This window comes from Procambarus clarkii, chromosome 40 (genome assembly GCF_040958095.1).
Source record: "Procambarus clarkii isolate CNS0578487 chromosome 40, FALCON_Pclarkii_2.0, whole genome shotgun sequence".
NCBI lineage: Eukaryota > Metazoa > Arthropoda > Malacostraca > Decapoda > Cambaridae > Procambarus > Procambarus clarkii.
In genome coordinates this window covers 28020327-28048144 of record NC_091189.1, presented here as the reverse complement: position 1 = coordinate 28048144, position 27818 = coordinate 28020327, and the positions used below count along the sequence as shown (strand labels likewise).

The 27818-nt window shown below is 44.3% G+C and overlaps 1 protein-coding gene across 2 annotated transcripts; it reads left to right on the top strand.

The window, feature by feature from the left end:
- The first annotated feature begins 741 nt into the window (after positions 1–741).
- LOC123758010 (oxidoreductase NAD-binding domain-containing protein 1) lies at positions 742–27818 on the top strand. Of its 2 annotated transcripts, XM_045742133.2 has the most exons (7): positions 742–1001; positions 8105–8320; positions 10778–10919; positions 11647–11889; positions 13429–13522; positions 15530–15655; positions 26536–27818. In XM_045742133.2, exons 1-7 carry the CDS (start codon positions 940–942, stop codon positions 26577–26579), a joined length of 927 nt encoding a protein of 308 aa, XP_045598089.1. In that variant the 5' UTR covers positions 742–939; the 3' UTR covers positions 26580–27818. The 2 variants fall into 2 exon arrangements, with proteins under 2 accessions (XP_045598089.1, XP_045598090.1); XM_045742134.2 differs by lacking the exons at positions 15530–15655; positions 26536–27818 and adding an exon at positions 15076–15217.

The window sequence follows — 27818 nt, the reverse complement described above, 5'->3', positions numbered from 1 at the left end:
TCATTTAGCTAAGCAAGTTACAATCTTGATGAGCTAGTTACAAAATTTAATATAAAGCGACATATCAATTGTGACACTAGCTCTCCACATATGTCAGTTGCTTAATTTAGAACCTGTACTTGAGGTCGATCTCGAACCCATTGTTGATGTGACGACTTAATTAAGTTTTAGTCTGTTTTTTCCCCACCTCACCTTGCCCGAAACGTTATGCGTACTAGTGTCTTTAGGTATTGTATGTACTACCTCTATCTATAAATCCAACATTATGTTTGTAAATCAACTATGTATGTACTTTCCTGAATAAAATTTACTTTACTTGACTTTACTTACTAACTTTTATTGCCTCGTTTTTGGTAATTTTATTGTCTTGGAAGACGATAGGGGCCGGTGGCTGAGTGGACAGCGCTTGGGGCACAAATCCTATGGCCTGGGGATCAATCCCCAGCTATGGAGGAAACAAATGGACAGAGTTTCTTTCATCCTAATGCACATGTTCACCTAGCAATAAATAGGTACCTCAGAGTTAGACAGCTGTTACAGGCTGCTTCCTGGGTGTGTGTATGAAAAAAAGTTGACTGACAGTTGAGAGGCGGGACCAAAGAGCCAGAGCATAACCCTCGCAAGCACAATTAGGTGAGGCGAGGACGAGGACAGCAGCGAACACAAGGCAGCGCACATGTGTAGACGAAAGGGTTGGTGTATACGAAGTTGTCTCTGTACCGAACCGAGGGTATTGGAAACAGTTATGAACGAATCGAGGAGGGTCGTGGAGAGCCAGGTGACCGGCGCCACAACCACGGTACCACCCGTGTCCCGGGCTCACAGTACGGTACCACCCACACCAGTACACCCTCCCCCGGGCTCACCGTAGCCCCTGTGACTGGTGCTCCCAGCAGCTGACTCTTCAACACGAGGGAGAAGCAGCCACCGTGAGTGACAATGGGGCTGGGCTTGAGGATGCTACTGAAGAGAGTTGGAGTGTTGAGGAACGTGTCAACACGGTGAGTTGTAGCCAGGGCTCAAGTGATTACCTCACTGTACCTGACACCCACTATCACTAGTGGACTCCACCAGAACAGGAAGCCGACGGCTTGTCGAAGGTCACCCCCTATTTGCCTTGATGATCTTTTCCAAGTGTACTTTAAAAGTTAAGAGAGTTTTGTCATTGATGGGTTGGGCGGGTAGGCGGTTCCGTGGGTTAATAACCGTGTGGGTGAAGAAGCATCTGGTGTTGTCAGTCCAACAGTGTGGCGTGTTGGACATGAACCCGTTGTTCCTTGTTTGTGTTACATCTGACCTTCTGAACAAGTTGTCCGGCTCAACGTCCTCCAAACTGTTCACTATTGTAAAAGTTTCAATAAGATCCTCCCTGTCATGCCTGGTTTATAGTGTTGTTAGCCCTGTGGCACTCAACCATTCTTGGTACGTCAGTTGACTTAGCTATGGAATGACTTTTGTTGCTCGGTGTTGCACCTTCTCCAGAGCAGTTATGTTATAGCCATACTCACATAGGCTGTCTGCGCCAGATGCAGGCCGTCTGGCGCCAGCCCTCGACAAAAATGAATTCCAAATTGGCATCTTCATTGACCTGAGAAAGGCCTTTAATACTGTTAACCATAACTACCTCTTACGTAAACTTCACCACTATGGTATCCGAGGCCTTGCTCTAGACTATATCCGATCCTATCATAGTGACAGACACCTATATGTAGCCATCAATGATAACCTTCCCCACTCTACCATTGACAGTAGGGGTGCCACAGGGCAGCATCTTGGGACCTCTCCTATTTCTTGTATATATCAATGATCTGCCTAATGTCTCTAAACATTCCTAAACCTATACTATTTGCTGACGATACTACCCTCATATACTCGCACCCCAACCCATACACACTAAATACAGTGCTGTAATGTTAAACACACTAAATGCACGCTAAATAAATGTAATGTTTTAAATAATGAATTAAAAAAGTCCACTTATGGATGTCAACCAACAAACTCACACTAAACATAGAAAAGACCTACATTTTATTTAGAAGCAAATCGACAAATGCAATTCAGCTTCAGTTAGACAATGTTAACATCAGCAATAAAAATGATGGAAAGTTCCTTGACCTATACTTAGACAAGAGACTCGACTTCAGCACACACATAAAACACACAACCAAAAGGAGTCTAAAAAATGGTCGGTATAGTTTCTAAAATCAGATATTATGTTCCCCACCCTGCTCTCCTCTCATTATACTACGCACTAATCTACCTCTATCTTACATACGGTATCTGTACATGGAGCTCAACCACTGTAAACTACCTCAAGCCTATCATCACACAGCAAACATCTACTATCAGAACAATAACAAACTTTTTTCAGACAACACTCAGCCCCCCCCCCTGTTTAAATCCCTAAACATAAACTCCACACATTCTCTTGTGCCATTTACATGTACAAATCCTTGTTCCTAGATGCAAATCCTGATCTGAAACTCTAACTTCACAGATGTAATAGCACCCATAATCACTACACCAAAAATAAATATTTTTTAGATAGCCCCAAACTAAATCTGTGTAAAAACTATGCAAATAAAGGGACCTAGTCTATGGAACTCTCCCTAATGAATTAAAAAGCTGTCCAACCTATGCCTTGTTCAAAAGTAAAACCGAAAAGTACCTAATTTTATCCTCATAGTTTCCTACCTCGTGCTTCAGAACTCGCACTGCATCTTGTGCTACCCACTTCCCCAATATATGTGCCTAAGCCATACAACTTCACCATTGTAATCACTGCCAACATCTTGTATCATGGTTGTTATGTTGAATGCAAATTTTACTACAATATACTGTACCTAGAAATAATCCTCAAATTATGCTACAATGTACCTGTTGATAATCCTCAAATTTTACTATAATGTACCTACTAATTTTCTTCAAATTTTCTTACAATGTACTTGTTAACATTTTAAAATTTTGCTAGAAATTATCTACTTAAAGTTTTCTGTTAGATTAAGGACCTGCCCAAAATGCTATGCATGTTAGTGGCTTTACAAGAATGTAAAAACATCAAGGCTATGTACTCTCATAAACCCAATGTACCTTCTTGTATATATAAAGTATAAATAAATAAATAAATACCTAATTGAACAAAAACCTTGCCAACTCAAAGTGAAAACAAACCATAGAATTTGGTTTTAAATATTCTCAATAGCTTTCCCCAGGCTCTAGTTATTTCTTGTAATATAATAGAGTCCATCTGTAAAAACATGACAAATGTGACTGGAACCATTTTGAGTTATCATTCATACTCTAATATTTCCCACTCTTTGGGTTGATTTCACTGGTTTAAATTTTAATTTCAATCTGTCATATGAAGGGCAACAGCCAAGAGAACCTGTATGTAAAAAGACTACTCCAACTAGTATTTTTCCCATGGCCGAGCCTCAAAATCTTATTCTCAAAGGATTAAAGACCCATATTTAACTGAGCAAAAACCTCTGCAACTGTAAATAAAAAGGAATTGCAAAATTTGGTTTTAAATATACCCAGTTGCTTTCCCAAGCTCCAGCTATTTCTTGCATTGTTGCCTCTATCTGTAAACTCGGTCCCAATATCCTATGCAAATTCACACCACCTCTGCTTCAGCGAACTCTTGTTTGTTGAATTGGTTGAGTAAATCTGGTCTGGAAAGAGCGTGTTCCAGTCAGAGATTCGCTGAATCAGGATTATTTGAATCGTGGTACCACTGTATTATGTGTGCCATAATAGACAGCCCTCATCTTGCATGGGGATTACATTCTTGCAAAAACATCACAAATCAAACTTGATAGTACAATATATCACCCAACCCAGAAATGAGTGAAATACTGAGGCTCCAGTACGATTCTTTCTTCAGTGAACCCCTGAACACATTGAAGATCAATGATCTAAACAAGTTCTATGTGAATCACCACCATCGAACCATATATCAAAGGTCATCCTGACCTCATTGGACTTTAAAGTAGCCGTACATAGCAATCATCTTGCATCAGGCCCAGACTTCTGGAATTCTATAATCATCAATAATTGCAAAACATCACTATCACAGGGCCCCTAAATATATTTTTGAAGACAGAGCCTAGATACTGGTGTTATTCCTGACATACTTAATTTAAAACGCCAATCATGTCATTTCACAAGGGGGTAGTAAAGCGGATGCAAAAAACTATAGACCAATAGCTAATATCACACATCATAAAAATATCTGAAAGCATGCCAAGTACAGTAGTAATATCACAAAACAGGGAATCACAGTATCTACACAACCCTGGCCAACATTGGTTCTGGACAGGGCACTCCTGCCCCTTTCAGTTGCTACACCACTATGGCATGGGTTTAGATGTCAAGGAAGACAAACAAAGTGCCAAATGTAATACTGTATACACAGTTTTTGCAAAAGTTTTCAACAAATGTGACCTTGATGATATTACACAAAAGGAATTATAGTACTGCATAGTAGGGATATGGATCTTTAACTTCCTAATGACCAGAACCCAGAGTGTTAGTCAGCAAAGTAAAATCTGGATTTTCCACCATGAAAAGTTCAGTTCCCCCAAAGTATTGTACCTACTCTAGTACTTTTTCTCATCCTCATATTAGACATAGACAAGGATACAAATTATAGTACTGTATCAGCCCTTGCAGACGGTGCTAGATTTTTATAACAGTAGACACTAAAGTAGACACAGCAAACCTCCAATCAGATGTTAATAGTCATTCAGTGGGCCACAGAAAATAATATGTTTAATGAGGATAAGTTCCAGTTACTGCACTATGGAAAAAACGAAAATATCAAAACAGAAACTGCACATTAAATGCAAACCACACTGTTGAAAAAAAAGCCATTTAAAAGATTTTGGAATAATCATGTTGAAAGACTTTACTTTTAAAGAACACAACAAAGTAACTGTCACAGCTGCAAGGAAAATGACAGTTTGGGTAATGAAACCCTTTCAATGAGATCCCATGCCAATGATACATTTTAGCACAGTAGTACTCTCTGGAATGGAAAATTGTTAAACTCTTAGCACCTCATTCAAAGCTGGCAAAATTGCTGATCTGGAGAGCATGGAAAGATCTTTTACTATTATAATCCACTTGTTAAATTGTCTAAATTATTGGGACTCCCCCTACAAATTTTATATCTGTATTCCGTACAGTGCAGGCAGGAGAGAAACATAATAATGTACACTTGGAAAATGCTAGCAGAACTGGTTCCAAATCTACACATAGAAATAACACCATGAGACCAGAAGGCAAAATAGCCCATTGAAAAGCAGAGAGGCAATATGCATGCTAAGAGAGAACTCTGTCAACATCAAAGGCCCAAGACTTTTCAACTCTCTCCCTCTACACATGCGGAGCATAACTGGCCAACCTCTTGCAGTGTTCAAAAGAGAACGTGACAAACCCCTTCAAAGGATACCTGATCAACAAAGTTATGAATCATACGTCAGGCTGCAAGCAGTCGCATCGAACAGCCTGGTTGACTAGACTACCAACCAGGAGGCCTGATTGAAAAATGAAGATGAAGAATTTTCAGAAGGATTTTCCTTTTGAAAATGAAGGAACTGGTGATGTTCGGTCTGTGCTGGACAATCATCAAATTGTCCATGACAGACAAAAATGTTATTACCACCTTTACTTTCAGATTCGTGGGTTGGATGTCTAAATTTTCTGTGCACGGGTCGTGTTCTCATAAGGAACATCGGCCGTTTCACGGTTTTCCCCATTGACGGGGCGATGGTGGGGAGGCTTGCTCTGTTCGCTCGTGTCTGGTCTCACGATTTGTGGGCCTTTCGGGTCGTTTCCAACAGCCTGTGGTGTAGCCCCCCTCCCTCTTTTGGAGGGTTCGGGGCTGACAAGGCAGGCCTCTTCTCCTGCGCTCTGTTGGGTCATCTCAGAGTGGGTGCGCTTGGGCGTGGTTAAAACGATGACCTCTCTCGGGTGGGTTTCCCGTCTAAACCCCTGGGTTTCTTGCCCCTTCTTTCAGATGACTACTCTGTCTCAGGTCCATCTTCTGTTGAAGCCGGGTGCTTGGATGATGTCCCTGGACCTCAAGGACGCATATTAGCACGTCCCAATTAATCTGGGGTTAAGGTACTGACTCTGTTTTGTTGTGGGGCGTCTCGGTTACCGTTTTTGTTGTCTCCTGTTCGAGTTGAACCTGGTCTTCACATATTCACACCCTCTTACCCGGGTCGTGGTGGCCCGTCTGCATCTTTTAGGTGTTTGGGTGTTGGCCTACCTCGATGACTGGCTGGTCTGGGCTTCCTGTTGGTTCACATGTCTGCTCGCCAGGGATTTGGTTCTTTGCTAGGTTCGGGTTCCTGGTGAACTGGAGGAAGTCCCATCAGGTCCCCTCCCAGGTTCTGACTTGGCTGGGTGTTGTGCGTGACTCTCGGACCTCTTCCTTGTCTCTCCCTCCAGTCTCTCTTCTTCAGCTGCAGTCCCGCATGTGCTTGTTTCTGGGGGGCTCCTGTGTCACCCGGCAGTTGCTCGAGAGTTTGTGCAGGAGCTTGAACTTTGCAATGATGGTCTACCTGCTGGGTCGGGTTTGGCTTCATCAGCTGTTTGGGTTCCTTCAGGAACATCCCTTCCGCCTATCTCGCAATCGCTGGGTTCGATCCCCAGGGGCCTTGCGTCTCCTGCTGCATCGCCGACTTCCTTTTCGGGTTTTTCGGGGTTCAGTGCCTTGGCGCCTACCCGAGCCCTTGCTCGGTGTTCACGGCCTCTGGTGGTCGAATCGGGGAGCTTTATGCTCTCCTCCGGCGCAGGGGTTTCTGCTCTTTTGGTCAAGGTGTTGGGTTTGTTCGGTTGCAGCCGTCTGCTTCTTTTCTGGCAAAGTATGAGACCGCTGGGTTCTGGAGGCCTGGGTTGTTGATGCTTGATTGGTCAGGCCGGGGATGCATCATGTGTTTTGTCTGGTTGCGGCTCTCCTCCGTTATTTGTGCACCACGGCCTCTGTGACTGGGGATGCATCATGTGTTTTGTCTGGTTGCGGCTCTCCTCCGTTATTTGTGCACCATGGCCTCTGTGACTGGGGACCCTAATTCCCTGTTCCAAGGTTCGGGTCTCAGGTCTTCTGCAGGGTTATTAGGTCCAGCCAGCCTGCTGCCTATCCCCGCACCCATGACATTCATAAGCTTGCTGCACTTGCGGCCATCTTCAGTAACATGTCTTTGGCTGACATTTAGACACTGGATTTTTGACGGTCGAACAAGGTCTTGGTTGAACGTTACCTTGTAAATGTTCCTGTGCCTAGTCGGGCCTGTGTCACTTTGGGTTGGCGGTTGCAGCCCATTGTCTCAACTTCGAGTTGAGGAGCGAGTGCTGACCACCTCCTGGGTAAGTCCCTCTTGTTTTTGTCTTCTGTAATTCAGCTCGGAGGAGCCGAAGAAACTCCTCCCTCGAACACCAGTGTTGAATGTAATGAAACTCCATTTTCTGGGTGAGACCTGGAGGCTCCCAGGAAACCCTCACTTCCCCCAGTCGGCATTTTTTTGCGTGTTTTCACATCCAGCCTTGAACTGACAGGTGGATAGTTGACGCGAGGGGTCTGTGGCTCCCCCTTCTCCCTCCTGGGAAGGGGCAAGCTGCACAGACAAGCGGCGCAGCAAGTGTGAAGTCATGCTCATTTTTCACTTGGAGAGTTCTGTCCACTTGTTAGCTTTCAGTAGTAGTTTTAACCAGAATAGGGGTTTGTTTTGAGGTGCTTATCTTTTTGAGTGTCCGGCCCAGTCGATGGCAGACACAGAATGCTCCAAACACATGTGCATTTCTGTTGGCTATTGCTCCTCGTGCCTCTCTGAGGGGGGCCAGGTTCTGGCTCGTGGTCCCTGGTAGGCCTAGAACGTCATTCACATTGACCGATGACACAGTCTAATAATAATCATATCGGGCTGGATAGCTCCGGGAAGCCTCCGGGTCTCACCCAGAAAATGGCATTTCATTACATTTAACGCTGGTTTTATTTCCATAATTAGACATTACCCCCCCTGTAAGTATTATTATGTACAGTATTATATTTTTATGTATGGTCATGTATGCAATGAAAACAACCATTTTTCTTCAGGCTCCATTCCACTGCAACCCCAAAGGAAGAAACCCATGCTAGTCCTCTTGTTGGAGATGAAGGAGCTGGCAAACACCTGAAGATCACTGCACAAAACACTCGGATTCCTCTTATTGCTCCAGCAGTTGTAACAGACATAAGACCATTGTCTCCTACAGTGCACGGACTCACACTTAAAGTGGATAACCCAAATTTCACATTCAAAGCTGGACAATGGTAATTAAAAAAACAGTATTGATTCCCTAACTATTTTTCAGTGTGTGTGATGTAAGTAGGGAGTAACTCCACTGCTCATCATGTCATACAATTGACCCTGCATCCTCTATAGTTCCCATTGTTGGGGGGACAGGACGCCTATGCTTAAACTTAATGTGGTCTTACTAGGCCAACTACTGACCATCCCCATGATGCAACCCCCCCCCCCCCTCCTTCCAACCCCACACACAAAATTTCAACTAAATATATGCTAAATATATTGGACATAATCTTACCAAGGCCAACATGTAAGCCATAAATACTCATCTCCTGCATAAGTAAGATGGAAAGGAGCAACATTTAGTGGGCTAGTCTGATGCTTAGGGGCCTTTGCATGGATATCTACTTATTGACGATTTTGGGGATCAGTGTTCTCACGGCCCGGTCTCTGACCAGGCCGCTTGATTGCTGGTTGGATCAACCAGGCTGTTCAATGTCAGGCTCTTATGTCAGACTCACAGCCTGGTTGATCAGGTATCCTTTGAAGGTGATTGTCGAGTTCCCTTTTGAACGCTGTGAGAGGTCGGCCAGTTATGCCCCAAATGTGTAGGAAAAGAGTGTTGAAAAGTCTTTGGCCTTTGACGTTGATCGAGTTCTCTTTTCAGTGTGCCTATGCACCTTTGCTTTTCGCTGGGGCTACAGTATTTTGCACATCCTGCCATGCCTTCTGGTCTCATGTGATGTTATTTCTGTGTGCAGATTACGAACCAGTCCTGACATTTTCTAAGTGTTGATTATATGTATCTCGCCTGCCTGGGCTCTAGGAAATACAGATGTAATATTCCTGAGAAAAATAACACACAGCTTGGAAAGTCAGATATGCTAGTCAGAAAGTTTAGCCTTAAAGTCCTTTGACACAATTCAAGTAGGTCATGATTTTACACAAATATTTTAATGAAAGGTTTCCAAAACATGCCAGCATATCACATGGGTATGATCTCTAACCAGGCCTCCTGGTGGTCTACATTATATTATTCTGTACAGTGGACTCCCATTTGAGCAAAATGTGTTTCTCCAGAAAGCTGGATGTGACAATTCAATGATTGCTGCTGAGTGACCTCGGTTCTACCAGAAAATATGGAAAGTTCCTGTCAAGGGAGCTTGTGTGCGCTGTATTTGTGTACCTGAACTCAAGATGCACATACTGTATACAGAATATAATCTAATACTGTACACTAAAAAATACATTTTTTAAACCACTATGAGTAAGTATTATTCAGTTGAGGTTCGAGTTTGGCATGGCAAGGTATCATAAGTGTTATGACAATGAATTTGGGACCATATCTTTAAATGCTGGTTTTTAACCAGTTAATACAAATGTGGTATAGAAAATCTTGACCTAGAGAAACTATTTGAGATGTTGAAACATAATTGGTCTGCTTAGTAAATAAATATATAGATGGTTTTCATTTGAAAACGGCTGAGTTTTGTTTAGCAAAGGGGGGCCAAGACATCTACATTCTTGACTCGCAATCAAAGGATCTGGATTCAATTTCCATTCAGGTTAGAAACAGTTGGGCACATTTCCGTTCATCTGATGACTCGATAACCCCAGGTACAGGCTTCCTGCCCCTGACAACAGAATGAACTGTAAAATCAACTTTTTGTTTCAATATTCATCAAATAATGGGTATAAATTAAGATCTTGCATAATATATGCTCCTAAAAATATAACTATAAAGTGCAGGGGAAAATAAAAGGTTAATGAAAAGTTGGTATATATTTTGATTATGTATACCACCACTGGTGCAATTGTGAGGACCCATAACCTTTGAGAAAAGGAAAATAAAGGCATGCAGAAAAGTGGTGGCACAGTGGTAACACACCTTGCACCTCGTGAGTGATTTGTCTAGGTTTGAGTCCTGGCCAGGGAGGATTGTGGGTGTCAATCCTTAACTGTTTACCTCTATTCACCCAGCAGTAATTGGGTTCCTGGTTGATAACTTATTGATGGGTCATGTTCCAGGGAAAACTAGTAGGGTAAGGCTTACTATGAGCTATGGGAAGGGAAAGCTCGCAGCCTGCTAACAGGAGTCAGCAGTCGTCTGCTCCTGTACCCTCCTGTGTGTAAAACTAGTAGGGTAAGGCTTACCATGCGCTAGGGGTAGGGAAAGCACTCGGCCTGCTAAGAGGATTCAGAGTTCTCACCCTAGGTAGGACAGAAATGGTTTGGCATGTTTCCTTTCACCCAATGCCTTTGTTCACCTAGCAGTAAATTGGTATTTGGGAGTTAGGCAACAGTTGTGGGTTGCATCCTGGGCATGTCAGGTACAGTAGTTAGAGCTATGGGGCACTTTGATACAAGTCTAGCACAGGCTTCCTGTCCCTATCATTGTGAATGATTATTATATTCTCAAGTGATGTGATATAATTTTCTAAATTACCATTTTGGATTGCTTGTGGGTTCATTTTTTACAGGGTAGACATGTTCATCCCAGGCATGGAGACAGTGGGAGGCTTTTCCATGTACTCGTGCCCAACGCACCTAGCCGAGACACGGACCTTACAGCTTGGTATAAAGTTCTCACGGTGGCCTCCTGCATATTGGGTGCATGATCAGGTAAGTTTATCTGAATTGTACAGTACAGTATTATCCAGTACAGTACAACTGTACTGCACTTAGAAGGCAGCCAAAAAGTCACAATAATGAAGCCGAAAATCAGACACCCAACGCATTTTGGTCTGTCCTGGACCATTACAGGACTTGATAATGTTCCATGACAGACTGAAATTTAGATTTGTGGATTAGGTATCCATTTGGAAATGATATGAGCACAAGGGGCTGGAATAGGTTAGCAGGAAGGAATGGTTAGGCGCCATTTCTTCCTGCCATCCTATCCCAGTTCTTTGTTCTCATATTCCTTCAAAAGTGTTATATAGTTGTACTGGCTTAGCATTTTCTCTTCATAATTAATTATCTTACTTTGCTCAAAATGTTCATGTGTCGTTTGCAAATAATGCTGGTTCCCTGAACTCCTCATGTGCATATACACTACCAACTGGCCATGATGGGCTAAAAGTATCTCGACCAGAAGTACTACAGTACTTGCATGGTGTGTTTGCCTGAGGAGTTCAGGGGCAAGAGTTCATTTCTTTGTATGGCATCAGCATTTATTCATAGTCCTGTGATTTCATTGTGCAACATACTGTAGTAGTAATTATTTAAACTACTGTACCTATAATTGTAATTAATTGATAGTACTGTATACATACTGCAATAATGAATAATGTAAATTAAAGAAATGAAAGGATTTCAGTGGATATTAAATGTTGATGTCATGTTACAGTGCAAAATAGGCTGTGAAGTTGCAATACGTGCTGGGGGCGACTTCTATTATGCTCCTGAGAGTGGTGACACCTCGTACGACCTTCTGCTAGTGGGCGGCGGTGTCGGCATAAATCCTCTTGCATCCATGTTCCTCCATGCCATTAGCTTGCACCGTATTCATGAAGAAAATAAAGAAGAATATCGTCCGGGAAGAATTCTACTGCTATATTCGGCAAAGACATATGAGGAATTACTCTATAAAGTATGAACAAGATATATTATTTTGATTGATAAACTAATAGGACTAGTGTGTGTAATGTATAGGACAGTAGGTCATAACATAGGTGTAATAGGTGTAACAGAGAGCGCGAAAGTGTTAACACTTTCGCGCTCTCTGCAAAGGTCACTCAGCCAACCGAATGTGCGCGCTGCGTTTTTATCGCTTAAGCGTAAAAACAAAAATGTGTATACTCTTTTTACTCTTCTGACCTTAGTTCTCATGCTACGTATTTCATTTTGGTACCAACGTGTTCGCAATAAAATTCTCTAGAAGAACATCAGTAAAAAAAAGTCACGAAACGTATAGGGATACCAGCACCAAATAAATAACTACGAAGATGACTCGCCGTGAGCGCCCATCAGCAACAAAATGTTTTTACTCTTGGGATTGTAATCACCTCCACACTTGTTCTACAGCGTTAATTTTGGTATCAATGGACTCGCAATGAAATTCCCAACACGGTGATATGAATATAAGCGTAGAATAATGATGCGGCCCGCCCGCAAGAGTGTGGGAAGTGGTGAAATTGTTACCCGGTATCGGTGACGGGACGACGCACGGCGCTTTGAAAGTTTATACTTATTTCACTCTCATGACATTAATTTTGTATGTACGTCATTCATTTTTGTGTCAATGTGTTCGCAATAGAATGTTCTATGTGCCCATAGGTAAAAAATATCAACAAAGCGTAAGTTAGAATGGCGCCAAATATAAAACAACGCTGGAACATATCAGTGAGCGTCAAACACACACGAAATGTTTTTACTTTTGTTATGTTTGTCAAGTTTATACTTGTTGCACACAGTTATTTTTGGTTGTATATTGATCGGAATCAAATTCCCTAAACAGACATATGCATATAATACATGATATGGGGGAAGCATTACCAGTATAAACGGCTAAAGTCACCCACCTGCAACCCGTTTGGGACAAAATACCATTTGATCGAAGTTATCCACACCTTTCATGAACTTATTGTACCATGCAGCCTAGTGGTGAGAAAGAGAGCCTCATAGCGCGCAGTTTGAAACAAACCCAAAGTAAATCGGATAAAAATTGAATTTTATACAAATATTTTAAAAGAGGACTCAACTTTATGTCCACTATGCGTTAGCGTTAGACGAAACGGGACGCGCCGATGCGTCCGGATAGCGCGAAAGTGTTAAATTAATAGGATTTGTGTGTATGTAATGTACAAGCTGTCAGTAGGTTACACTGTTAGTACTACAAAACAATGCATGTATTTTCTCAGTGTGTGTAATGTTGTAAATAATTTAGGGGTGACTTGAGCCCAGTGATTGTAGTATTCTTAGCTACACATCTTACTCCCTGTACCACATAGTTTCAGTAGAAGCCTCCAGACTTCCTGTGGATTCAGTGAAATCGCATGTTGTATAACTTGTACCATGTCGTAGTACAGGGGTAAGGTGTGCAGCTGGGAGTACCTTGATTGCTGGTGCGAGTCGCCTCATTGCTAAAGTAGATTTTCTCATTGATGATATTATTATTATTGTATTACAGACGTTATTAGACACCATTTCGGCAAGAACTCCGGAGTGTGAGGTTCGTTACTTTACAACAAGAAAACCTCCACCGGAATCATCTTTTGTTACATGTGAGTTATTTTATTTTTTGTTCCTCTTGTCATTATTGCACGATTTGTGTGGAAACCACTTTTGCTGGGAATGTTCTTGATTGCTGCACTCGTTCTGTTTTACATATGATTGTACAGTTCTGTTCTTATTGGTTCATATTATCTTTATTAACCTGAAGATCGTGTATGTAATCTGCAGGCTTCACTTCTGTTTAACAGCACCAGTGTTACAAAAAATTACTTTAATTCAACTTTGATATTTAAAGTTTTGCAGTTATGTTATATTAGTGATAATGACAATTCATTGGCTGTTATATTTTTGTGCACAGCATAGATATAAAAAGTTAAGATTAGTTCAGTGGTAAAGGAAGCATCTCCTGCTATACAATAGCCAACCAGTTTTTCTGAACTGGTTGGGACCGAACTTGGTTGAAAACCCATACACACACACACAATTTTTCAATCACCATAATTCTTTACATGTTAATCAAATACAGTGGAACCTCGGATAATGAATTTATTCCGTTCTGGCGCCGTGCTCGTCATGTGAAATGCTCGTTTTTCAAAACGAACTTCTCCATTTAACATATTGGAAATAAAAATAATCAATTCCACCGCCAAAAAACATCAATATGATATTCGATTTTTTAAATAATGTAGCATCCTACCTGACATACACTGAACGAACCGTTGACATTTGTCCGTTTTTCAAATTTGTTCTATTTTTTTTTTTTTTTTTTTATAGCAAAAGGTTCGTTCGGTGTTTGCCAGGTAGACTGCTCCATGTTTCTTTAAAAAAATAAAAAAAAAAATAAAATTTAAATAAATTTGAAAAACGGACAAATGTCATAAAGGTTCGTTTGGTGTTTGTTAGGTAGGATGCTCCATTATGACAATTTTTTTATTTTTTTTTCAAATGTGTTCAATTTGTTTTGTATTTTTTCATTTATTTATTAATAATGGAGCCGCCTACCTGACAAACACTGAACAAACCTTTATGACATTTGTCCGTTTTTCAAATTTATTCAATTTTTTTAGTTTATTTTTTTCAAGAAACATGGAGCAGCCTACCTGACAAACACAGAATGAACCTTTTTGATATTTATTCTTTTTTCAAATTTTTTCATTTTTTTTATTCTACAAAAACAAGTCAGTGCTTTGCAACATCACAGCAGTCACCCTTTTAAATCCCAGCATCATTAGCATCTTTAAACAAAACGAAAATTTTATTTGCATCGTCGGAGACATCCGAGAATGTGCGAGAAGCAGCAGGAACGCACCATGTGGTTTTCTTGTTAATCAAACGAGCTCTTGCCAATTAAGGCAAATTGTCGGCGATCGGCGCGCTCGTTATTCAAAATGCTCGTAAATTGAGGCGCTCGTCACTCAAGGTTCCACTGTAATATAAACTAAATGGATGTTAATACAAAAGAGGTATAAATACTGTAACTTGAATAATAAGGGTACTCGCTCATGGTCCTGCCATTTCTTCACATACGGTCTTGAAACAATTCCCAGTGTCAGGGACAGGAGGCCTGTACTCAGGCTAATCAGGGTCCCCTCTTCCCCCTCAGGCCAACTGCTGACCTTACCCAGTATGCAACCCACAACAGTTGCCTAACTCCTGCATACCTATTTTACTGTTAGCGAACAGGTGAAAGGAAACGTGCCCAACTATTTCTGTCCTGCACTGGGATTGAAGCTGGGTCCCTCGGTTGTGAAATGATGCCATTGACCAATGTGCTGTCTCGGTGAGTGGTGGTGTTGGAGGGAGGGCCAAGATGTAGTGTGTCCAAGGTTGCTAACAGGAGAAACACTTTACGCTTTACAGCTCTCTTGGCAGTCCTTGCAAAGGTCTCCCTTAAGTGCTAATTCAGTTGTATCAACTTGAACTTGCAATGTTCAGTTGATGAATACAGCATTTGGTTCATGAACAAAAGTTGAACTCTCATTATTCATTCTTGGTTCACCAAATCTATACTTGTATGTAGTATTTATTATTAAAGTTTATAATTATTCTTCAAACAGATGGCCACATAACGCAAGAAGTTTTGAAGGCTGCCGTTGAATCTTTGGATACGTCGTCATTGAAAACATTCATCTGTGGACCGCCGCCTATGATTGAAAACATAAATGAACATCTTTTAGCATGTGGTTTGTTGCCAAATCAAATATTTTATGAGAAATGGTGGTAAATTATATCATGTTTTTATTTAAAGTTAGAAAATATTATTTTATTTTATTTTTCAATATGCAATCATTGACCCAATATCTTGCATTCTTTAAGTCCTTTTTCCGTTTTTAGCCCAACCACATGGGCTGGGCGATAGTGACATTCTCACTTCATGCAGGTCGGTGTTCAATCCCCGACCGTCCAAGTGGTTAAGCACCATTCCTTCCCCCCATCCCATCCCAAATCCTTATCTTGACCCTTTCCAAGTGCTATACAGTATAGTCATAATGGCTTGACACTTTTTCCAGATAATTCCTCCCTTCCTTTTTCTGTTTTTTAAGACCTTGAAGGGTCCTAAGTATGACAGATTTGCAGTTGAAGGCAATTAAAGTCTTAAATTTCCTCAGTTGAGTACTAAAGAAACTATAGTTGTTGAGGCTCCCTTAGGGTGTAACAGTGTAAGTGTATTAAACTATTCCATGTTATAATTGTGAGTTGTGAATAGTAATGTGTAGTTGTGTGTGTGCATGTTAATTAGAAAGGGAGGTGGTTCTTGTGGCGAGGCGCTGGCTGGCACCTGCTGCTGGTCAGCAGTACTCTTAACAACGGAGCCTTGTACTGGCTGGCCAACGTGGGTCTCTAAGAATCAGTTTAGCGTGTCCTACTCCTTATATGGCCTTATATTCACCCATTTTTAATTATGTAATTCGGTGTTAATATAGTAAATTGGCAAAATGTTCAGAAGTGTAGAACTAGTGTTTAACTGACTGAAAAGGGAAGTAATTTTAGAGAATTAAAACCCAAGGTGTAAAATAACAATCTAGAGTTTTCATAATACCTTTTTTTTTTATAGATTCGGTAGAATACATTAGCATTAGTGAGGTGAGTGGAGGTGCGGCGAGAAGGGCGCCGGGTACTGCCCTCACCTCACCCAGCAGCTGTGCCTGCTGGTCACTCAGGACTTCTCCATCACCCCTTCCTCACTTATTTCTTCCTTACTCTGCTTTAATTCTCACCACTAGGAGATGTAGAATGGTAGAGTGGCTAGAACACATAGTCATGTTACAAGGGTAACAACTGACCATCCCCAGGATGTAACCCACAAGTTGCCTAACTCCCAGATACTCTACCTGTTTACTGCTTGGCAAACAGAACCATCTGGTGCAAGCCCCCCCCCATTCCCCCCCCTCCTCCCCACCCAGACCAACAACTGACATTCATCAGGATGCAACCCACAACAGTCACCTAATTCAGAGGTACTGTACTGAAGTGCTTAACAAACACCGGCACCAGATGTAAGGATGCATGTCTAAACATCCTGGAGATTAAACTCTGGTCCAATTGGTTATAAGCCTACTGCATTAACTACTGAATTTACTCTTAATAAATCAGGTGTGAGCCAAGCCCGGCAATAAAATAGAAAGCACACAATATCCATTTATAAATACAGAAAAGTAACAGTTATACACACCAAAGATAATGTTGGTGTTGTACGATAATACTTGACATTTGTTGTGATGTTACTTGTTGTAAATTCATGCAGTTGGTCCACTGGAGTCATTTTGAGCTTCAAGTGAAGAGTTCAAGTTAAACCAGGAGCAGGAGATTATTTACGTGGAGATCAGTGGCAAATGTACCAGGTTTTCACCATACTGTACTAAAATTAAAATTTATATGAAGTGTAAACCCCAATTTAAGTATAGTATTGATTTCATCTTTATTCCCATTGTTATTTCTTCCTTCACATACTCTTTCACGTAGCTTTACTAAATACCATATTTGCCAACTGATGGGATGCATTAGGCCATGTCAGGGAGGGTGTTACTGCAGCACCATTTAATGTCAAATGTATCTAAATATATTTTTTAAGCCAACCCAGTTCCTTCCTAAAGCTTTTTTTTATATCAGTTTCCATACTAACATAACATTGAAAGAACTTAATATTGTTTTTTAAAATATCAGTTGGTCTTCCTGGCTTGGCACTTTCTTTTGATAGTTTCAAATACTGTAATATGTATTTTTCATACATATAGCTGTCATACTCACTATGTGTAATAAGCACACAATACTTTTAAGGATTCCACTCTTCATCTTTTTAATAAGCTCTTATTTAATATTTAATAGTGAACACTCTAATACATGTTTTGTTTTCAGTAGCCAGTAGAAGCCTAGAATGATTTGGGTGGATATAAATATGAGCTGCCTCATATAGACCAATAAACCTTCTGTAATATGATTTATTCTTATGTTTCTACTTTTTTTGGCCCCCCTCCCCGCTCAGCTCGTTGTCGCCGTGTGGGGGCTTAGTGGGCGGCTGCCGGAGTGTGATGCTCCTTGGGACAGTCCTCTGTCCTTTTCTAGCCTTGTGCTCCTGCTGCCGTCCTCTCCAATTCTGCTGGGCATCTTTTCCTTTTCCTTCTGTTTCGTTTTTCTCCCCCCTCTTCTCCTATCTGCTTGCCGTTTCCTGCCGACCTTTTGCTCGTTCTGGTTCTTCCCTTGGACTTCTTCTATTTTGACGCCCGGGTGCTTGAGGAGGCATACTCATGCACCCGTAGAACTGCAGTACCCGACGTCGAGAGCGAGGGGAACCTTTTATTGTCAATCCCCACTTCGTCACTGAACCCGATCTCGACGGACTGTCGGTTTCTTAAGGTGGCGTTTGTGGGGCGTATACTCGCGACGCACCCCTAGGAGGCCCCGACAAGATCGGCGATAGCTTCTTGTTGGGTGTCCTGCCTCTAATTGTGGCTCCATGGTGGGTGTGGGGGCACATTCGTGAGTGAATTCTTCTTTCGTCAAGATGATTACCCCTGCTTCGGCTTCTTCTGGTTTACCTTCTCAGGCTCGTGGGGTGGGCGACCAGGCCCCCGAGTCGGTCCGTATTGGAAGACCGGGCTCTGTAGCCTCCGCTGCATTGGGCCCCGACCTTGCTCCTCCTTTGGCCTCTCTGACTCCTTCCTCTGGCTCCCCTCCCTCCTCTGTGGTTGGGTCGAGCCCCAAGCCCCCAGTGGTGACTACCTCGTCCCCTGGCGCGGCTCCTTCTCTAGTTGTAACTACTGCGCCTTTTAACCCCTCTCTCTCTGGGGGTTCTCACCGCCGTCCTCGTCACGGCCGCCCTCGCTCGATTCCTTCCAGTTCTGCTACCTATCAAGCCTTGTTTGGTCCCGCTTCATGGGCCAAATATTTTGATCTCAAGCTTTGATTCTGATTCTGACCCTCTTGATTCTGCGCCTCCTGACGATTTCTCCCTCCATCGACATCTCATTGATTCCGTGGATGCCTCCATTACTTTCAACCCCACTCGTCTCGGTACACGTGTCGTTGCTGCTCCTTCTCAGGATGCTGCTTCCCGCTTGGCTGCCTTATCCTGCCTTGGCGAGACCCCCGTTCGGGTCTCGAAGAACGCTCAGTTGAATGCCAGTGTTGGCACTATTTTGCTCCCGCCCCATGTTGTGACCGGTGTTCGGGACCTGCGCGACTGCCACGACGATATTCGACATATCCTCGCTGCCCAGGGCCATTCTATTCTCCAGGTGGACACGTTTACTCGTCCCACTCGTGGTAGTCGCCGTCAACCCCTCCGGGTTGTGAAGATTACCTTTGATGGTAGGACCCTTCCACCCTCTGTCATTCTTGCTGGTGCCAGGTGCTCTGTCCAGGAGTACATTCCTTCTCCTCGGCTCTGCAACAAGTGCTGGAGGTTTGGGCATGGTGCCCTCCGCTGCTCCGGGGCTGTCTCTCTCTGTCCTTTGTGTGGTGGCGAAGGTCACTCTAAGTCGGAGTGCGCTTCTCCCCAGGCTCGTTGCCTCAACTGCGGTGAGGCCCATCCTACCTTCTCCCGTGCGTGTGTCCATTACAAGCTTGAGGCAGCCGTCCTCAACTTGAAGCACCGGGAGCGTTTATCTTTTCCTGAGGCGAGGCGCCAGGTTCGCCGGCTCCCGCCTTATGCTAATATCTCTCATGCTCGCGTGTTGCGCTCTTCCTCTCCTCGTCCTTCCCGCCTTCCTCAGACTCACAGCCGTTTCCGGGCCTTGGACCCTGATGCGCCCACTGCCCCCTCCTCTGTCCCTTTGGGTTCTCTCCCGAAGGATCCTCCTCCTGGTCCTCTGTCTGGGGTTCCCCTTCCTTCTACCCGGTCTGTCGTGTCTTCTGTGTCTTCTTCCTCGTCCCCCTCCGATCCTCCTTCCCATCCTCTTCCTCCATCTATCGGCTCTCCCCACCGCCTGTTGGTGCGGGCGGATGTCCATCGCTCTCCTAACGGCCGTCGTGTGTGCTCTCGTTCGGCTTCTCCTGTTGAGACACTGGAATCCGTTGCCCGGTACGTAGTTGCTGGGACACCGGTCTCTTTAAGTCAGAAGCGTAAGCCTGGCTCCTCTCCTTCCTCTTCCCCGGCGGGTAAGAAGGCTTCGCTTTCTTCCTCAGCTCCTCCTTCTGGCTCTGTTGCTCCTTCCCCTCCCGTTTCAGTGCTTGCGCCCCCTGTTCCTGCTATGGAGGTTTCTTTGGCCCCTGCTTCCCTTTCGGTTGCTGCTCTTGCTGGGGTGCGCTCCCCTCTTTCTACTCCCCCTCTTCCTGCTGCTGTCCTTGACTGCTCCTCTCCGTTGTCTCCTCCTCCTCCTCCTCCTCTGGACCCTGCCCGCCCACCTCTGATCTGTTCTCCCGTTTCCTTCCCTCCGTCTTTGCTCAGTTTACCCATGCCCCCTAACCCTGACTTTGCTGACCCTGATCCCGACCCTGATATTCTTTAACGTGCTCTGTTGGTCTTTCGCCTTTGTTTCTTCCTTGTTCTCTGTTTTTGTCCTTTCTCTTCTCGTCGTTGTCCATTCTTCAATGGAACGTTCGAGGTTATTACGCCAATTTCCTCGAACTCCAACTTCTGGTTTCGCGGTTTTCGCCCCTTTGTGTCTGTCTCCAGGAGCCAATGCTTGGTGCTCGTCCTGGTCGTTTTCGTGGCTATTCCTTTCTCTCCCCCCCCCCAGCCATTGCTGGGGCTTCTAATTCTTCTGCTCTCTTGATTCGGGCTGATGTTCCCTTTGTTCCTTTCCTTTTTCCTTCGCCTCTCCATTGTTCTGCTGCTCGTATCTTTGTGGGGAAATGGTACACAGTTTGTTCCATTTATCTCCCCCCGAGTGTCCCGCTCTCTCTTCCTGATTTGAAACACCTCCTAGACTCCTTGCCGGAGCCTGTGCTCCTGCTGGGTGACTTCAATTGTCGTCATTCTCTTTGGGGTGACGTTCTGACGAATACCCGGGGTCGCCTCCTTGAGCCGTTTCTCCTCTCTTCTTCCCTGTCTCTTCTGAATTCTGGTGAGCCCACTCATTTGGACTCTCGAACTCGCACCCTTTCTTGTCTTGATCTTTCTCTCTGCTCTTCTTCTCTTTACTTAGATTTCACGTGGCAGGTTCTTGATGACCTCCATGGAAGTGATCATTTCCCCATCCTTGTTTCCTTTTTCTCTTTTCGCCCTTCCCTCTCTTTCCCTAGGTGGCAGTTTGCTAAGGCGGACTGGACCCTATTTTCCCTCAGTGCTACTCTCTCTGACCTCTCCCTTCTGCCCCTCTCTCGCGCTCTCCTCCTTTTTCATGACACTGTCTTCGACGCTGCCCTCCGCTCTATCCCTCGCTCTTCCTCTCGGGGTCCACGGAAGTGCGTTCCCTGGTGGAATGCGGACTGTGCTCGGGCTGTCCGCTGTAAGCGTGCAGCCTGGAAGAAGCACCGCCGTAGGCAGACGACCGATTCTTTTCTTTTCTTTCGGAAAGCGAGTGCGGTGGCCCGTAGGGCCATCCGTATGGCTAAACGTGAATGTTGGGCATCTTACGTCTCAACAATTACGTCCGAAACCCCTCTGGCCCAGATCTGGAAGCGTATCCGCAAGATAGCGGGTAAGTTCGTTCCCGATGTTTCACCGGTCCTTCACCTCCATGATACTCTTGTGGCGGACCCGTTGCAGGTCACTTCCGAACTGGGTTCCCACTTTTCTTCTGTTAGCTCTGGTCTTCATCTTCCCCAATCTTTCCTTCTTCGTAAACCTGTCCTTGAGTCTCGTCCTTTAGATTTCTGCACTCATCTTCAGCTTCCCTATAATGATCCCTTCTCTCTCTCTGAACTTCGTTCTGCCCTGGCCCTCTGCGGTTCTACGGCGGCGGGCTCCGATGGTATTCATTATGAGATGCTTCGCCATCTCCCTCCGAGCACGTCTCAGTATTTACTGAGTCTGTATAATCGGATCTGGGAGTCGTCGTCAGTCCCTGAGGACTGGCTCGATGCCGTTGTCCTCCCTGTTCGCAAACCGGGGTCTCTGGGTACTTCCCCTAAGGACTTTCGCCCTATTGCTCTCACAAGTTGTGTCTGCAAACTCTTTGAACGTATGGTTAACGTTCGTCTGATGTGGTTCCTGGAACACCATCACCTCCTCTCCCCTTCTCAATTTGGTTTCCGCAAGTGCCGCAGCACGACAGATGTCCTGGTGAACTTGGAGGTCTATATTCGTACTGCTTTTGCTGCGAAGACCTCCGTTGTTGCCGTCCTTTTTGACCTAGAAAAGGCTTACGACACCACTTGGCGTTATCATATCCTATCTCAACTTCATTCTTTTGGCCTTCGTGGTCATCTCCCTCTCTTTCTCCGCAGCTTCCTCTCTCGTCGTTCCTTTTGGGTGCGCCTTGGTACCGCTCTCTCTCCCTCTTTTCAGCAATACGAAGGTGTGCCCCAGGGTAGTGTTCTGAGCACTACTCTTTTTCTGGTTGCCCTCAATGGTCTTCTTTCCTCTCTTCCTTCTGGTGTATTCTCCGCTCTCTATGTCGATGATCTTACCCTTTGTTGTCAGGGTGATGATTCGCCTTTCCTTCAACGCCGGCTTTAACTTGCCATTGATGCCGTGTCGTCTTGGGCCACAGGTCATGGCTTCAAGTTCTCTACTTCTAAGACTTGTGCCATGACTTTTACGCGGAAACGGGTTGTTCTTCGTCCCTCTTTGTCACTTTATGGTCATCCCCTTGAATACAAAGATTCCGCGAAGCTTTTGGGGTTATTCCTTGACACTCGTTTGTCTTGGTCTCCCCATATCTCTTACCTCCGTGTTGAGTGCTCTAAGGCCCTTACCCTCCTTCGGGTCTTGTCCCATACTTCTTGGGGGGGCAGATAGGCGCACTCTCCTTGCTTTACATTCCTCTCTCGTCCTGTCTAAGCTCGATTATGGTTGCCCTGCTTACTCGTCTGCTTCTCCTTCTACTCTTCGCCGTCTTGATGCTTTGCACCATACTGGGTTGCGTCTCAGTTCTGGTGCCTTTCGTTCGACTCCCATCCTTAGCTTGTATGTTGACACTGGCTTCCTGTCTCTCCAGGACCGCCGTGATCGCTACTGTCTTCGCTATCTTGCGCGGTCCTTGCAACATCCTTCCTCTCGCCTCTGTCGTGCTTTAACTTTTACCCCTCCTGCGGTTCCTGTTCCTCTTCACCACCCTCTTTCTGTCCGGTTATCTCGCCTACAGGATTCTCTTTCCGTTCGTATTTCTGATGTTTCTCCTCGTGTTGTTCCTTCTTTGCCCCCGTGGAGGGTCCCTCTTCCGCGGTTTTGTACATCCTTGACCCGTATCACTAAAGCTTTTACCCCTCCTACGGTTCTAAAACGCCTTTTCCTCGAGCACTTTTCTTCTCACTCCCGCTCCGTTTCTGTCTTCACCGATGGGTCTAAGTCAGCGGACGGTGTTGGCTACTCTGTTGTTTTTCCTGATCGCACTTATATGTGTCGCTTGCCTCCGGAGACTAGCATCTTTACAGCGGAACTTTATGCTATTCTCTATGCTCTTCGTCTCCTGCTTTCTCGTTGTCAGTCTTCCTTTGTGGTTGTTGTTGACTCTCGTAGTGCCCTCATGGCTCTCGGGTCCTTTAATCCGGTTCATCCAGTAGTTGTCGAGATCCAGCATTGGCTGTTTCTCGTTCACAGTAAATTTAAGTCGGTTGAGTTTTGTTGGGTTCCCAGCCATATTGGTGTGTCTTTAAATGAGCGTGCGGATGCTGCTGCCAAGGAAGCTGTCCGCTCTTGTCCCATCTCTCGCAAGGGCATTCCGTATTCCGACTTTTACCCGGTTATCCATTCCTCAGTCCTTTCCCGTTGGCAGGCTTCTTGGTTGTCTGTTACTGGTAACAAGCTCCGTACTCTTAAATGTTGTTTCCTCGTGGCCGTCCTCCTTCCACCGTAACCGGCGGTGGGAAACAGCTCTGGCGAGGTTGCGTATTGGCCATACTCGCTTAACCCATGGTCACTTGATGGAGCGCCGCCCTGCTCCTTATTGTCCTAGTTGCATTGTCCCTCTTACGGTCGTGCATGTCCTTCTTGAATGTCCTGACTTCCAGGACGAGCGTGTGTCTTGCTTTCCGACCGCCCCTCGCGGTCACCTGTCCCTCGATAGAATTCTTGGTGACTCGGATACTTTTGATATCATTCGCCTTATGCGTTTTTGTTCTCGTATTGGCATCCTTGGTGATATTTAGCGCCCTCTGATTGTTTTGCGTACTTGATGGTGCTACATAGCCTTCCCGGTTTGGTGCCTTCTTTTGATAATTACTTACTTACTTTCTCTTTTTGCCAACATGTTGACATAATGTTTAGCATTTGTAATAAATCAAGGGATATGAGTACATCATAATATACTACAATGCTTGAATGCCTGAAACAAAATAATATAAGTCACCTTTCCCATGAGACGTGTGCAGAGTGGGTGTATGAGAAAACCATTTGGTTCCCCATAGCACAGTGGTCTATGTCCTCAGCTCTCAATCAACGGATCTGGGTTCAATCCCTGGGTGGGACAGAAATGGTTGGACATGGTTTCTTTCAGCCCAACCACTTCACTGGGCTGGACAGTAGAGTGACAGTCTTGCTTCGTGCAGGTTGGTGTTCAATCCCCAACTGTTCGATTGGTTTGGCACCAATCCTTCCCCTCCCCCCCCCCCCCATCCCATCCCAAATCCTTATCCTGGTCCCTTCCCAGTGCTATATAGTCAAAATGGCTTCACACTTTCTCCTGGTAGTTTCCTTCCCTTCCTTTCACCGGATGCCTCTATTCATTTAGCAGAAAAACAGATACCCAGGAGTTAGGCAATTGTTGTTGGTTGCTTCCTGGGAAGGGTCAGTAGTTGACCTCAGGAGACTTCAATAAGCCTAAGTACAGGCTTCCTGTTAACAAGAATTGTGATGCTTTCCGCCAAGCGACCAAGGCAGGAAACTACTGTGCAGTAGACCCCTCCTGTAATTTTTGGAAGTACTGTCACTTCAAGAAACCCTCTGAAGGTTCAAAGCTTTCTCTAAACTTTTATCCATTAGGAAAGTGGTATTCAAATACTGTATGTGGTCAATGACTGAATACTGTTAGTGTCTTATGTAATTAATTTGAAATAAATTTTTATTTCTCACTTAAATATAGACAAAATTGATTATGCAGAAAAACTGTTAAACTCAGGAATTCTGTTATAATTTAACCATGTTTATTTTATTGATAGATTTTTCAATTTTCAAAGTATGGGATGGTTACCATTATGTTAGTAGCATAGGGTCTTTAAATATTTTTATATGTAAAGGTATAGCAATCTTTGAGACCTTATTGTATTTGTTGAGATGATCTGGAGTCTTATTAGAACTGGCCAGCCTAGTCCCTGGGGCTTCCATCAGACTCATTAGCCCTGGCCGGCCTAGTCCCTGGGGCTTCCATCAGACTCATTAGCCCTGGCCGGCCTAGTATCTGGGGCTTCCATCACTCATTAGCCCTGGCCGGCCTAGTCCCTGGGGCTTCCATCAGACTCATTAGCCCTGGCCGGCCTAGTCCCTGGGGCTTCCATCAGACTCATTAGCCCTGGCCGGCCTAGTCCCTGGGGCTTCCATCAGACTCATTAGCCCTGGCCGGCCTAGTCCCTGGGGCTTCCATCAGACTCATTAGCCCTGGCCGGCCTAGTCCCTGGGGCTTCCATCAGACTCATTAGCCCTGGCCGGCCTAGTCCCTGGGGCTTCCATCAGACTCATTAGCCCTGGCCGGCCTAGTCCCTGGGGCTTCCATCAGACTCATTAGCCCTGGCCGGCCTAGTCCCTGGGGCTTCCATCAGACTCATTAGCCCTGGCCGGCCTAGTCCCTGGGGCTTCCATCAGACTCATTAGCCCTGGCCGGCCTAGTCCCTGGGGCTTCCATCAGACTCATTAGCCCTGGCCGGCCTAGTCCCTGGGGCTTCCATCAGACTCATTAGCCCTGGCCGGCCTAGTCCCTGGGGCTTCCATCAGACTCATTAGCCCTGGCCGGCCTAGTCCCTGGGGCTTCCATCAGACTCATTAGCCCTGGCCGGCCTAGTCCCTGGGGCTTCCATCAGACTCATTAGCCCTGGCCGGCCTAGTATCTGGGGCTTCCATCAGACTCATTAGCCCTGGCCGGCCTAGTTCCTGGGGCTTCCATCAGACTCATTAGCCCTGGCCGGCCTAGTATCTGGGGCTTCCATCACTCATTAGCCCTGGCCGGCCTAGTCCCTGGGGCTTCCATCAGACTCGTTAGCCCTGGCCGGCCTAGTCCCTGGGGCTTCCATCAGACTCATTAGCCCTGGCCGGCCTAGTCCCTGGGGCTTCCATCAGACTCATTAGCCCTGGCCGGCCTAGTCCCTGGCATTTTCAACAAAAAGTCAGAACCCCGAGTATTTTCGTCATTTGAGATTTAAATATAAGACTATTTTTCCTGATGATTTTTGTAATGTTGTTTAATAACTAAAAAAAATACAATAATTATTGTTTTTAAAAATAAAGATTAACAATAAAAAAGCTAGTTATCCATTTTGAGACTTAATGAGCTCAGTGTTGGCATAACACCACATATATATATATATGCAGGTCTGGAGACAGAAGAATCTAAACAGCTTGTTCACCAATGCTAGTGGAATCTCTTAACAAATGAGCTAAAGGAAAGTCTGAAGCAGTGGTCTTCGTTTCCCGATGGGACAGAAACGGTTGGGCCCCGTTTCCTTTCACCCGATGCCTTTGTTTGCCTAGCAGTATAGAGGTACCCAGGAGTTCGACAATTGCTGTGGGTTGCATCCTAGGAAAGGTCAGTAGTTGGACCTCAATAAGCTGGACTACAGGCTTTCTTTCCTGGACAACAAGAATTAAGAGGAAACCCCAGATTTAAGTGCATTAGTGGAGATCAAAATAACTGCAGTGTTCCATCAGATGTGCCAAATAGAATAAAATAAGAGACCTTGTATAAAGCAAGCCTAATTTACAAGGCATTTTTGTGATAAAAGCAATTTCAGTAGAGTACAGTATTTTCAAGTGACATTGTGCATGTAAATAACATACAGTACTGTACTCCTATACTGTGTATGTAAATGTAATATACTGGTATATTGTACAAGTAAATCAAATGTATTTGTATATTGTGCTTATGAATACAGTACAATATACTGGTATATTCGGTTTGTGATTTACCAACATGCTTCCTATCCATTGGCAAATACAGTATACTGTACATGTTAGATAATGAAATGTTATACAGTGGACCATTATTTATGACTGAACTACTGTATAACAAAACTCATGATGAGTCGAGGCATTTGGATTGGGCTAGAGCTACACTGATTTTCACCCCATCCTTGTATCCTTGTTCCTTGTCCCCCACGCCCCATCCAAGTGCTGTATGGTCATACTGGCTTAGTGCTTTCTCCTCATAATTTATTTTCCTTTCCTTGTGCTACATCTAAGATTAACTGGCTACATCTAAGCCAAAAATTGTGGGTGTTACTAACTTGATAAAAAAATACATTACAGCTAAATGAAAATAATATTGACAATGTACAGTACTGCCATGGCTAGTGAAAGGATCAGTCCTAACTTTCTACCTCTGTAGATATTGTTGTGTGTCGTGTGCGTGTTGTTTGAGCCGTGTGTGTCGGCTGCACTGCAAGAACTGGAAGATACGGACATGCCTAATGCATTTACTCTATATAGTACTGTATTAAGTTTGTAGGAAAAAATTGTATAAATTTGATGTTAACAATTCTTTGTCTGATAATTAGTACAGTATTAATCTGGACTAAATAGTACATGCATGATAGCATGAATTATATTTAAATAAATCAATGTACAGTATAGTGTAATTTAATTAATATTATATCCAC

Coding starts and splice junctions, on each gene's coding strand:
- LOC123758010 (XM_045742133.2), top strand. CDS start 940: ATGGGGCTGGGCTTGAGGATGCTACTGAAGAGAGTTGGAGTGTTGAGG. Junction 13,523..15,529: donor GGAATCATCTTTTGTTACAT/GTGAGTTATTTT, acceptor TTCTTCAAACAG/ATGGCCACATAACGCAAGAA. Junction 15,656..26,535: donor TGAACATCTTTTAGCATGTG/GTTTGTTGCCAA, acceptor ATATATATGCAG/GTCTGGAGACAGAAGAATCT.